Source organism: Gymnogyps californianus, chromosome 5 (genome assembly GCF_018139145.2).
Source record: "Gymnogyps californianus isolate 813 chromosome 5, ASM1813914v2, whole genome shotgun sequence".
Taxonomy (NCBI): Eukaryota; Metazoa; Chordata; class Aves; order Accipitriformes; family Cathartidae; genus Gymnogyps; species Gymnogyps californianus.
Genome location: NC_059475.1, coordinates 9,929,993 through 9,942,097, shown reverse-complemented (window position 1 = coordinate 9,942,097; position 12,105 = coordinate 9,929,993). Strand labels below are relative to the sequence as shown.

The 12,105-nt window shown below is 36.4% G+C and overlaps 1 protein-coding gene across 1 annotated transcript in view; it reads right to left on the bottom strand.

The window, feature by feature from the left end:
- SPON1 (spondin 1) overlaps positions 1 to 12,105 on the bottom strand; it is a 206,466-nt gene that overhangs the window by 123,083 nt on the left and 71,278 nt on the right. The window contains exon 6 of the mRNA XM_050897080.1: positions 11,473 to 11,621. Within this exon, the coding sequence (XP_050753037.1) occupies positions 11,473 to 11,621 (149 nt within the window). The remainder of the gene's footprint in view (positions 1 to 11,472; positions 11,622 to 12,105) is intronic.

The following is a 12,105-nucleotide window of genomic DNA, read 5'->3' as shown; positions in this document are numbered from 1 at the left end:
CATTCATATGTTGTTTTATGTCAATGTTTGACTGGTGAACTTCAAAGAAACGTACAATCGGCAAGCATGTCATTCTTTCCTGAGCTAAAGACTAGTCAACAGCATCAACTTCCCCCTCACCTAAAAATAAGTAGTCCTGCTTCTGGTTTTGACTGAAGTGAACTACAACACATTAGAGTCCTTTCAGATTCAGACTGGAAAAGCAATCTAAGAAAACAAAGTTAAGAGTTGAAATAAAGACTGATGAATAACCTCCCTATTCAGAGTCTTGGGCCAGTTGATTCATTACATATTAATAAATACGTACCATAATACCTGAATATGCCTATACATTGCACTTTAAATGCAATAAATAGATTATGAAATCAGTATCTGTGATCTAGATATTTAACTGAGAGGAGCTGTCTTAGAAAATGACACAGGCCAAGTAACATTCATATATTTGCATCCATAGTTCTTTCTGAAATATGTATACTTTTACATGGTATTTTTCTGAGTGTTCTGCTGGAATTTAGGTGGAAATAAGCATTTGTTATAATCGCAGTAACAGAGTTCTGAACTGAGGTTCCTAAACAAACAAAAAAAACCCTAAAAAGCTAATGCCAGAATGATGAACTTGACATTGTAAGGTTTTTTCCTTAGTTTTTAAGTTGAAAAATTATCTGAATAATTAAGCATTTGCAAGTCAAATGAGCTAGTAGGACTCTTCAGCTTCAGCTGTTATATCATGCTGTTCCTTTGAACAATATTTACAACGCAACAAGAGAGAAAACAGAGGAAGATCCTGTGGTTCCTGACAAATGCTACTAATGAGAGTTCAGGCATTTCTTTAGCGTTTGCAGCACCTCCTTAATAGGCAGCTGAATGCCACTGGCTATGCAACCACTGCATTTTAATCACAGGTTAAGCCACTGCAGATGAAAGTATTCAGAGAGAAGTGAACTCTTCCCTAATTTGATTTTTAGTGGTACTCTGACCCTTATGAAACAGACTTCGCTAAAGTCAACAGAAGCTTAGGCAATGTCTCGCAGGGGAGGAGGAGCCTAAGCATCTGCTGTACATGCCCATCAAACAATTTTGACAGTATTGGTGTTAGCTCTTCTACAGTTTATGTTACTTAACATTCTGCTTGTGTTGCTATAAGACAGTTCCTGAGTGCCTTATAGTCGCTCCTCAAATGCATCTGTTGTGCCTTGTTAGGATCTAGAGCTGCCATTCCAACACCGAGTAGTTGCAAGTAATAAATCCAGATCAGACTGATTTCTCCGACCAAAGTCTGGTGTTAGGAGTGCTGAACTTCTGCTACCAGATGGAGTTTGTCCCTCAGTATTAGCAGCACAAGAAGAATCAAGGCATCTGAAATGTCCATATTTTAAAAATACTACAGTGGTAGACTGAAAGAAAATAATTTGAAAGTCATTTCATCACATCTTTCCACTGGATGAATCTGCTACAGGATAGTAATAATTTTGTGACAGCAGAACAGTATGATAAAATCTAACTGCAGGAAATGAAAAGGCAAGACATTTTAAAAGACTTTAAAATTAGCAAATAATTTCTAGCAATCCAATCATATTGTCTTGAACAGACAACATTTCCTAGTGACTTTTATGTCTGTGTACTGGAGAGCTAAAATTATTGCATACTGTCCAAATGAATCAATCTACCAGAAACAGAAGCAACTGTTTCCCTCCTCTAGCATTGCTTTACTGCAATCCAGGCAGTTATCAAAGAGGCAGAGAAAATCTTTATAAGCTTTGATGGGCTTCTCAACTATTATAGACATTAAAAAAGGGTAGGAATTTTTGTTACTCCCATTTCTGCAAGATTTAGCATCAGAATTCACTGAGGAACGACAATTCTTTGAGTTAAACCTGATTTTTTTTCTTGAAGGGTCTATCTTCTGCAAAAAGGGTTCTACCTTGTTTGAAGGTTTTTAATTCAAAGAGAACCTGATTATTGGATTTTACTGAAAAGTTGTATTTCTTCCTGTTTTATATTAGAAATGGAGGATCTGTGATAACTGGAAGAAAATAAACAGCAAGGTGAATTAAGGTAAATGAAAGGGAAACTAACTGTTGAACTAACTGATAAAACCTTAACTCATTGTTCGGTTATGCAAATTGTTTCATATCAATAACTGAGTAATTATTCAGAGGGCAAAAATTCAAAGACTCCCATACAAGTTAGAGGTGTAAAACCTCTGAAAATGATTAAGCAAGATGAGAGCTTGCAACCTGGAGTTTTAAAAATCAAACTGTCTTAATTATTATCAAATAGTAACTGCTGTCAAAAGCACAGAAAATTTAAAAAAAAAAATTATAAAGATTTTTTTCCCCATATCATCTCTACTTGTCTATTACCAGAACAATCAGCAGTCCTCAGCTGACAAGGTGTGAACAAAGATAGGAGATTGTCAGTAACTTCTGAGAAAAGGGGTTAAGAAAGAAGGCCTTAGCCAAAAACCTCCTGCAGCTTCTCCCAGCAGCAGGCAGAGAAGCCGGGATCACCTTGTAACAGCCATTGACTCCTGGGAATGCTGGGAAGGGTACCAGTGTCCCTGACGTTGACAGAATATCACTCCTTAAAATTATTTGTCTTTTAGAATGGAAATTTTGGACTGAAGGCCACTTTAACCAGGGGGAAATTCCACGTTTCTGAGCAGACTGGAGATGGGTTCGTGGACAGAGCAACAGGCCAGGTGTTGAACGTGGGGAGGGAGAAGTTCTTTTGATGCTACATTTGCATGGCATAGCTACATACAGTGTGCACAAGTCAACACTGGGTTATTTTGTTTGAAAACAATGTCCTAACAGGAGTCTGTTCGCTGCTGACAATTTCCAAAAGCATTTTCTAATTTTATGTAGATGAAGAAATTTCCTGCAATGCATCATACACCCAGTATATTGAGACAGAATTTTTGAAACAACAATAGCAGACGCCTGTTGTCTTCTCTATGGCACCAACGACATTAAATTGCAAAGTCTTTTTCTTGCAAGGGAGACACCCATCCATCACAGAACAAAACGACAGTGGTTTAACAGTTTCTAGATCATGAGTGCGAAAATTCTCCGTCTGATTTTCACAGATCTTTAACAGCAGAAAGGACTTTCATTTCTCTGTGACAATAAGGCACCTGGCCTAGCTCTGCACATAACTAATACAAGTGGATTAAAGACGTACCACAAATCCAAATGAGCAATAGTAACCAGAATGTTTCACTAAGATTTACAACTCTACTGACAGAGTAAGCTTCCAGTAATTTTACAGCATTTTCCTGTTCTTGTTATTAAACCTGGCAAAAAGCAACTTGACAAAACTTGAAAAAGCACTGTTAACCAAGCCACCATTTTGCTAAAGTTTTGACCCAAGGCTAAATACAATTTCAAAATGATATTTTGCCTGGTGTTCTAAACCAGGGAGATTACCACAATCATAAAAAGGACATTTTGCACAGATTGTGTTCAATATCTGCTGGCTCTCACAATCCTCCAAATAGAAGAACCACACATGGAGTAACTGTGGCATAAGGACTGTGCTCTAATGATTAAGAGCTTATCCGTAGCACAATGATATTTTCAGAGTACTCAAATAACCACAAATTTTCCTATTCATTTTTATTGGCTGACTGCATGAACTATTAAAAGTATGTTGAATCTTTCATGTTTTGGCCCAGGAAATAATACACCACTTAATATTTATTCATCAGAGCTTGATTTTGTAAAAGAGCGACTAACTTCAATGGCTTTTAGGCTAACTGAAGATGCTTTGTCCTATTCAGAACTAGTAAAAATGATACGTATTTTCCAGTATTTACAGGAACTATTTTCACAAAAAAACCCAATAGTTTTTCTGACTGAAATGGAAGTGAAGCTTTTACTAAAAAAAAGACATGACTTTTCTTTTATCTTCATAGCTGAATGTTTCTTTTCTTTTTGGTGTCTCAAAGTGAACATTCCACAAGTTTTGTTATTTTTAAAGCCAAAACATGATTTTTTAACAGTTGCACAAGCAATCAAAACTTTTGTAATGTAATTCCAATTAGAGACTACAGTAATTATTGAAACCAAATACTAGCTTACTGATGGGAACATACAGTGACTATGTTGTTTATATAAGCCTACAGAAAGAAAACTCAGGGAAGAAATTTAAATTTGGGGTTTTCCACACTTTCTTAAGAAGAATAAGGATTTATAGAAACATAATTTATTTACTGTTATGTCAGAAAAAAGTTGATTTTCTCTTTCTGGCTGTCCTTTTAAAGTGAAGTGACCTCTAAGTATCTGCCTTGTAAATCACTAATAAGATATAAAAGAAAATTATATGTTATTTTTAAAGTGGTTTTTTTTGTATTTCAATAGTGGTCAGAAAAAAAGGCACTTTTTAAACATGTGTCTTTTCAAAATGAACGCTGTACTTTGACCTGCATTAGTATCTTGTTCACAGCATTAATCATATGGCCACAAAGAGCAAAATGGCACAGCATTCAACATCAGCTTTATTTCTTATTAGAGAAGCATATCTTTATTATTATTAAGTACCAAAAAAAAAGAATGTAATTGTGATGAACAGTTTTTGTTTGTTTGTTTTTTAAAAAAGCAACACAAACTGTGAATCATCCTAATTACAGTTTCCAACAGAAGTTTATTAAAAGATGGAAGCCACCCTAGAAGAGGTCTGAACCCTGTTGCATGAGTTATTTACTGGTAGATAAAGCTTCCTTTTATTACATAAATAGACAACAATTTCTTTTTGGCAGAAATTTAGCATAGTAAACAGGCATTTCAAAACTTCTAATTACCAACATGCCAGAGATTTTAAATTATTATATAAGGTATATCTTCCAAAAGGAAAGGATGGAAAAATCTACCACTTAGCATTTTCCAAAGGCATAAAAAGTACCACAATTCACAACAGAAGTGTATGCACAGAGCAGTAGAGGAGTCTAACTGAGCAAACAAAAGCCTAGATACAAATTTACAATCAAGCAGCTTGATCTGTTCAGAATTAGATTAAATACAGCATTAAAAACATGCAGTCGGGCTGTAACTAAAGTAGAAAGCATGTTGGGACAGTGCTTACTATTTCACTCTTAGACCAAGTCCAAAATCTACTGAAAATTTCTGTGGGCTTTGCACAGAAAGCTAAAGGGCTTTTGGACTACATGTAAGAACAGTGACTGTACTTTTCATATTAGACTTTATGGCCATACTAGCATTTCCTAAGTGTTCCTGTCTTTTCAACAGAGGCTGGTGCCTCTGAAAACTGGATGGGAACTCAAATCCCCTCCCAGGGACTGAGGAGGAAGGGGGCCCTGTGGGCATGTTGACACCATCCACTGAAGGTTTGTTTAAGCAAAGGTAGACATCCCAGTTGGCCAATTTCTTCTAGTTTCCATGAGCAACAATAGTAGCAGAAATATCAATAGTAATATGTGGCAAAATAATCCAAGATCCTGTATATGTTTTAATCTCCACCTGCAATGAAGGCCAAGCTGTCATGTTTTTGTTAATTTTTTAGCTACTTTAAACAAGCACAGACTAAACTACTTCTGCAGCAATCACAGCTTTCAAGTGCAAAGTAGCCTTATTCTCAAACATTGTTAGGGGTATCATGGTCTCTGAAGCTTAAGTGTTCGGGGGAATTTTTAGCTGTTCTGTCAAGCACAAGTGCAACTCAGTTGAACCTCCCTGGTTGGTTAGCTAATTTTAATTTCTATAAGTACACAATATCAGATAATTCAAAAAGTAAGATTTTGAGCCTGTTTCAGTAAACATGATAATAATTTGCCTAGCACTATAACAAAAAGTAATCAATATACTGCAGATTCCTCTTTGTAATTCAGGTGATTTACCAGCTTCAGTCAGAAAAATCTAATAATCCCATTTTTCTATGGAAGAACATAATGCAGTGTTACAAAACAGGTAATGAAATGGTAACTATTCAACTGAAATACTGAAATTACGGTTCTCAAAAAAATCAATCAATCAGGATGAATCCAACAATGGTATTACTTTAATTTTGACTTTGTTTTCTTTTTTCTTTTATTACATGGATATATTAAAAAAAAAAAATCTAAACCAGAACTATTTTGCAAAAATAAACGTTTGGATAGAGTTATAACAATTACATTTTTATTTTGTAGAAAGTTTTGGATATCTCAGATTTCATCTTCAATTAATAAATTGTCTTCACATAAATTATCGTGTGTCAAAAAATTTACAAGCATCTTACTGGAAAGCAGAACTTGCTCTTCTCAAAGGTCTGGAGGTATAGTCAGCTCTAATCTGAGGCCACTGAAGACAATGGAAAAAGTCATCCCACTTACTGACATTTCAGAGAGCATTAAACCAAACCTGTAAGAATGTCATCTGTGTCCATAGGGAATAAGCAGAGAGTACAAACTGCATTTCCTGGAGATAGCGGCAAGGTACAGAACGTTACTTATTCTGGTTTTAAAAAAATTGGTGGCAAAATGACTTAGTATTTATCCTAAAATAATTAGGCAAATGAGTTCTCTTAAGGTGTGAGACATTTAAATCAAAGAGGAATGACTATGTCTCTATTTTAATCTTGTTTCATCTGCCTAGGATATGACATTTAGCATTACACTTTATTCTTTTTGTTTCATGTTTTAACCATCTTGTTTGTTTGTTTGTTTAAACAGAGCAATCATAATATGGATGCAGAATTCCCCTTTCAAATTCTGTATTTGTTTCTGTCCAGGCAGTTTATCAAATAACAGGTTTTGGACAAATCAGACTTTCTGAAAACAAAGTGAAAGAGTGAAGATATTTCAAAGATACATGACGTCAGTGAACATTCTTTTGCTCACATAATTCCTTTTCCATCCTTTGTTTGTTCATTTATAACCCCTGAAGTATAACACATGAATTATCCTATTGTACACATCAACCACTTGACCGATTGTTTTAGCAAAACTCCTATGTGCTGTGGCTTTCCTTCCAGGCTGCCAGGAAAAGTCTAACAAAAAGGCTGATTAGTTCCTTTAAGTTCTCCCAGATAAACTAACTACAAAGCAAGTTTACAGTACCCAGGACCATCCATGCAAAAATATCACACAGGCTTTTTACAGTAACAACACAAATCAGAGCATTCGAAGGGGCTCAGTCAAGAGGAAAAGCTGCTGATGATTCAGCAGTCTGTCAAATGGGGAGCAGAAATGTTCACCCTTGAGAATCTTTAGTTAATGACACATAATTGTTAGGACACTTCTTAACAAAGCTCTGTTTAAAGAAAGCCTTTTTTTCTTTGTTTCATACATGGATGGTAAATTTTTACTAATAATTCATAAAAATCCTTAGATAGATTTTTTTTTTTTTCTTAATAAATCCTTAGATAATGTCAATGACACAGATGCCGGTTACATAAATATGTGTCTACGTATTCACCTAAGAAACTGCACACAAAACACAGGAGACACACAGCAGATTTCCAGACACAAGTCTGGCCTTGTAAGAAGTGCATTGCCCGCTGTGGGCCTGCTGCAGGAGAGGGCTACGGCCCCAGCCCTGCACTGCTGCACAGAGGTCTGGGTCCAGGCACCAGAATTAAGCACAAAAATTTCCTTTCTTGTGTTTTCATGTCGTGGTTTAACCCCAGTCAGCAACTCAGCACCATGCAGCCGTTTCCCCCTCTCCCTCCCAGTGGGGTGAGGAAGAGGAAAGGAAAGGAAAAAAAAAGTAAAACTCATGGGTTGAGATAAGAACAGTTTAATAACTAAAGTAAAATATAATACTAACAATAGTAATAATGAAATATAATAATAATAATAGTAATGAAAAGGAATATAACAAAAAAAGGAAGGAGGGGGGAAAGGAAAAAAACCAGTGATGCACAATGCAATTGCTCACCACCCGCTGACCGATGCCCAGTTAGTTCCCGAGCTGCGATCCACCCCTCCTGGCCAGCTCCCCCCTGTTTATATACTGGGCATGACGTTCCATGGTATGGAATATCCCTTTGGCTAGTTCAGGTCAGCTGCCCTGGCTCTGCTCCCTCCCAGCTTCTTGCACACCTGCTTGCTGGCAGAGCACGGGAGACTGAAAAGTCCTTGGCTTAAGATAAGCCCTACTTAGCAACAACTAAAACATCAGCGTGTTATCAACATTATTCTCACACTGAATCCAAAACACAGCACTGTGCCAGCTACTAAAAAGAAAGTTAACTCTGTCCCAGCCGAAACCAGGACATTTCAAAACCCTCAAAAGCAGCCTGGGAGGATGATTTTAATGAATTGCATCCTCCCATCACCCCACAACAGAAGGCTGGGAGGACAACAGATAGGGGAAATAAAGGTAGAATAAGAAATGGAAAAGGGGGAAATGGATCCTGAGGTAGACTGGGAAGTGTGGGGAAGGAAACAATGCTATCAAATTTCAAGGCAGGCAGGGAAATTGCAAGGGAGAAAGTACAATTAAAAAAAAATAAAAGCCTGAATGAAATGTCAGCAAATTAGCTCCTGGCATTACTAGCTCTGCTGTCTTGGTTGTAGAACTTTACCTCAGTATCTCCCAAAAATATTAGCGCAGCTTAAACACATGATAAAAGGAAACAAAAAGTCAAATAAACTCGATAAAAATGTTACGGTGTTTGTTGATACGCTGCATTGTTCTAGGTAATATCCAGTTGTAACACTAGCTCTTTGCTTGGATTAGACTGAACCAGGAGAATCAAGGGAACTACTTGATGCTATCAGACAGGCTTGATGTTGAAATGAACTGCGACATTCATTAATTTCACGTGTGATTTCAGCAGCCTCTGAAATTGTAGCCAGTTAGCTCTTTTATGTACTCTAAACGTCACAATCACCTCTGATTTGAATCCAGCATATAAATACATCTCCTTTTTGCAAATGCATGGCACATAATGACAAAGAACCCAGAATCTGGAAAGCAGAAAGAGTCATGATTTTCATTCTTTTCCATATTCCCTTCAAATTCACTGCCTTTTCCACCAATGCTTGGTATGACCTTTCACAACTGCACCTCTACTTGTGCTTCATCCCATACTCTCCCCATGCCCCTGCTGCTTCTGGACCAGACCTAACCTTTGTGTAGTTACAATTCAGACGCGCCAAACCCTTATTTATAAAGTATTTGTAAAGACTGTGCAAAGAAATTCTCTCTTTTTTAGTACAAAGATACTAATCAAGCTGATTTTCTTTATTTCGTGTGGACCTACTGTGAGAAAATCTTGATTTCCCAAGTAAGCAGCAAAAATGATAAATTACAAGTGGTATATGGAATACTCTGCTATAATTTTAATCCATCTGGGTTTATATAGTATTGCTAGGATAAAATCCAGCCACTTCTCAGTAAAGATGCAAAGGCAAGTTATCTAGGATCAAGGTCTTTTTTCTATTCCCAGGTGTGCCAAAGTTTTATTATAGGATAAAGAGAATAACGTACGTATCATCACATCTCCCTTGCACAGTCAACATGTTTTTTCCTTTCATATTCCTTACGTATCCCTTTAATATATTAAATTATAAGCTATTTTTATTTTATTTTTCCTGGTTTTGGGAGTTTCTTGTCAAACACACTAGCTGTTCTTGTACCGTGATTATATACACTTAAGCATCACAAAACAGCAAATGAAATTTAGAATGTAAAGCCTTTTGCTGTACAAGTTTTCTTGTGGGCAAAACAGTCTTTAAGGTTGTTCTACACTGTCTATATAAATATAATTGAATCTTTTTTTTTGTGTCTTTCTATATAACTCTGTATATAATCTAAGTGTTATATAGGAGGCCTCAAAATACTGTCTCTTTAACACACAGCCGTTACCAAAAGTGAATATTATTAACCAATATTGTCATCTTAACTACTGCTTTTAGTTTTGCTAATTTCATATTCAGAAGTATCAAATACAGGAAAGATTCACACAAAAGTAGCAAAAATGATCGTAGGTACAGAGGGTTTCTTACATGTGTTCAAAATTAAGGGATTTTTTCTCTGAAAAACAGATAATTAAAGGAAAGTGTGCTTGTGATACATAAGTAACGATTAATAGGGAAAGACATTTTTGTTCATTACTGAAGTGTAAAGTACTATTTTCCATTCTCACGATATTTATTTTGATTTGATTGTTAAAATTTGTACCTTACAAAAAGAATAGGCATTGAATGATTGAAACACAAATACTTCTGTAAAATTCCAGCTGTTTTGAAATCTTTAATTCTCAGTACATTTGGCAGAAGCAGAAATTGTCCCAGGAATACATTAAAAATATTGCATATCAATTAAATATTAAGTCATGCCTCTCACAGCATGCTAAAGGCTGGCATAGCGAAGCAGGCACATGAGATGCCAAAACAAGCCCTTTGGCTCCCATTTGGCTGTCCTTTGCAGCGTGTCCCTGCTACCCCACCTGACTATTCTGCCTTGGACGAGGCCTCCTCCTCACTCGTATCACTTCATCAATTTGGGGGGAAAGTCAGGAAAGCGGAATCAGACAGAGACTCCAGTAAACCAGATCTGTCTTTAACTTTTCTGCCTTTAACTATTCTTCTGAATGCTGTTTCCCTTCTGCTCCTGTCTTGCCTGTACAAGGTGATAAGCTGTTGGGGTCAATTTCTGCCTTCTCTCCCATGTGGAGCAATCATAACTATATATTATATATGCACTTACCCACACACATGCATCTACATAAAATTGTATGTATAGCTCTATTATAGGTAATAATATTTACATTCTTTCTGTTTTATAACTGAGCTCAGTTTCCAGTGAGTCGTTAAATTTCTTGGAGGTAGACGTCCTAATAATAATCATCACCATGTCCTGCTATATTTTATTTGGTTGCTTGTTACTTGATGTAACAAAATGAAAATAATCTATAAACTATTTGAAAGATTGATTTCTGTTCAGCTGAATCAATCCCCTGTAAGATGATAAACTGTAGAGGCTCTTTCACCCTTAAACCATAATCCTGATTCATCAAATTTTATTAGTGCAGTTCTGTAAAGCTTTCCTGCTTAGCAACAAAAATCACCTCACTCTCCAGTAAGAGCTTTTCTAACTTGAATGAATCTGCAGAAAATTGCAAATAAGGTACTTACTAGAAAAAAAAAAATACTACAATATACTATAAACTAAAAATCACCACTTCAAAAAGGAATAAGGCATACTGCTTGCCGTCTTCATGGTATTCCTTTAACAAACTTTAAGTGTCTTCATGATTAAGCCCGGAAAGATGAATTTTACTTTTCTACCTCTGATTTATGCCTTGCATGACACATAGATTTTCTAAGTTCAGAATACTGCAACTTGTCCTTTCACAGACAAAAACTTTTGCCAGAGTAAGAAACAGTCTAGAAAGACAGGCAGATCTCCTAATCTGCTTAATTGAAAATTAGCCAACAAAATGACATTCACAGACATTGCCAATGACAAATCATTCGCAGGCCAAGGTAGGATGCATTTTTTAAAGTATGCATTAAATTACACCTACTTGCTGTCGAATTTCTTCTTCCATCTTTACTGGGGACCCCAACTCTGCAACTTGCTTGACACCTTCACTAGCATATCCTCCATACTCCCAAAGGATGTAGTTCTTCGAGTGAGAACTACCAATGATTGCAGACCAGTGGTTGGTGCGTCCTTTCAGGGGAGGGGAAAAAAAAAAAAATCAACCATCAAGACAGCCTCAAAGCATAATTCCTAATTTTTTAAAGTGAAAGGTTTGAAGTGCCCAGTCTTCTCCAGTACCAAGCTTTTGCATGTGTTGCATGCTGTCAGTTCTCACTACATCAATACACCATATCTTTAGACTAACAAGAACAAGCCAGTGAACTACAGAAATATAGCATAAAGTGTCAGTAATTATTGGATAGAAGAACACAGGCAGAAATGGTGAGAAAGATTGTATTCTGGCTAATCAAGCAGCCCCCCCAAACAGATAGGTTTAGTATATTTTTTCTACGCCAAAGACTTCACTTCTTCAGGAAGTTTAAGAGTCCTTTAATTTTAGGTTTCCATGTAAAATATTTTTGAGGATGAAACCTGCAAGGGAAGACTTCAGCGGTCACTCAAAGATTTAACAGCAAGTCATTTCCTTACTGAGAGATACTGGTTTCTCAGCAAG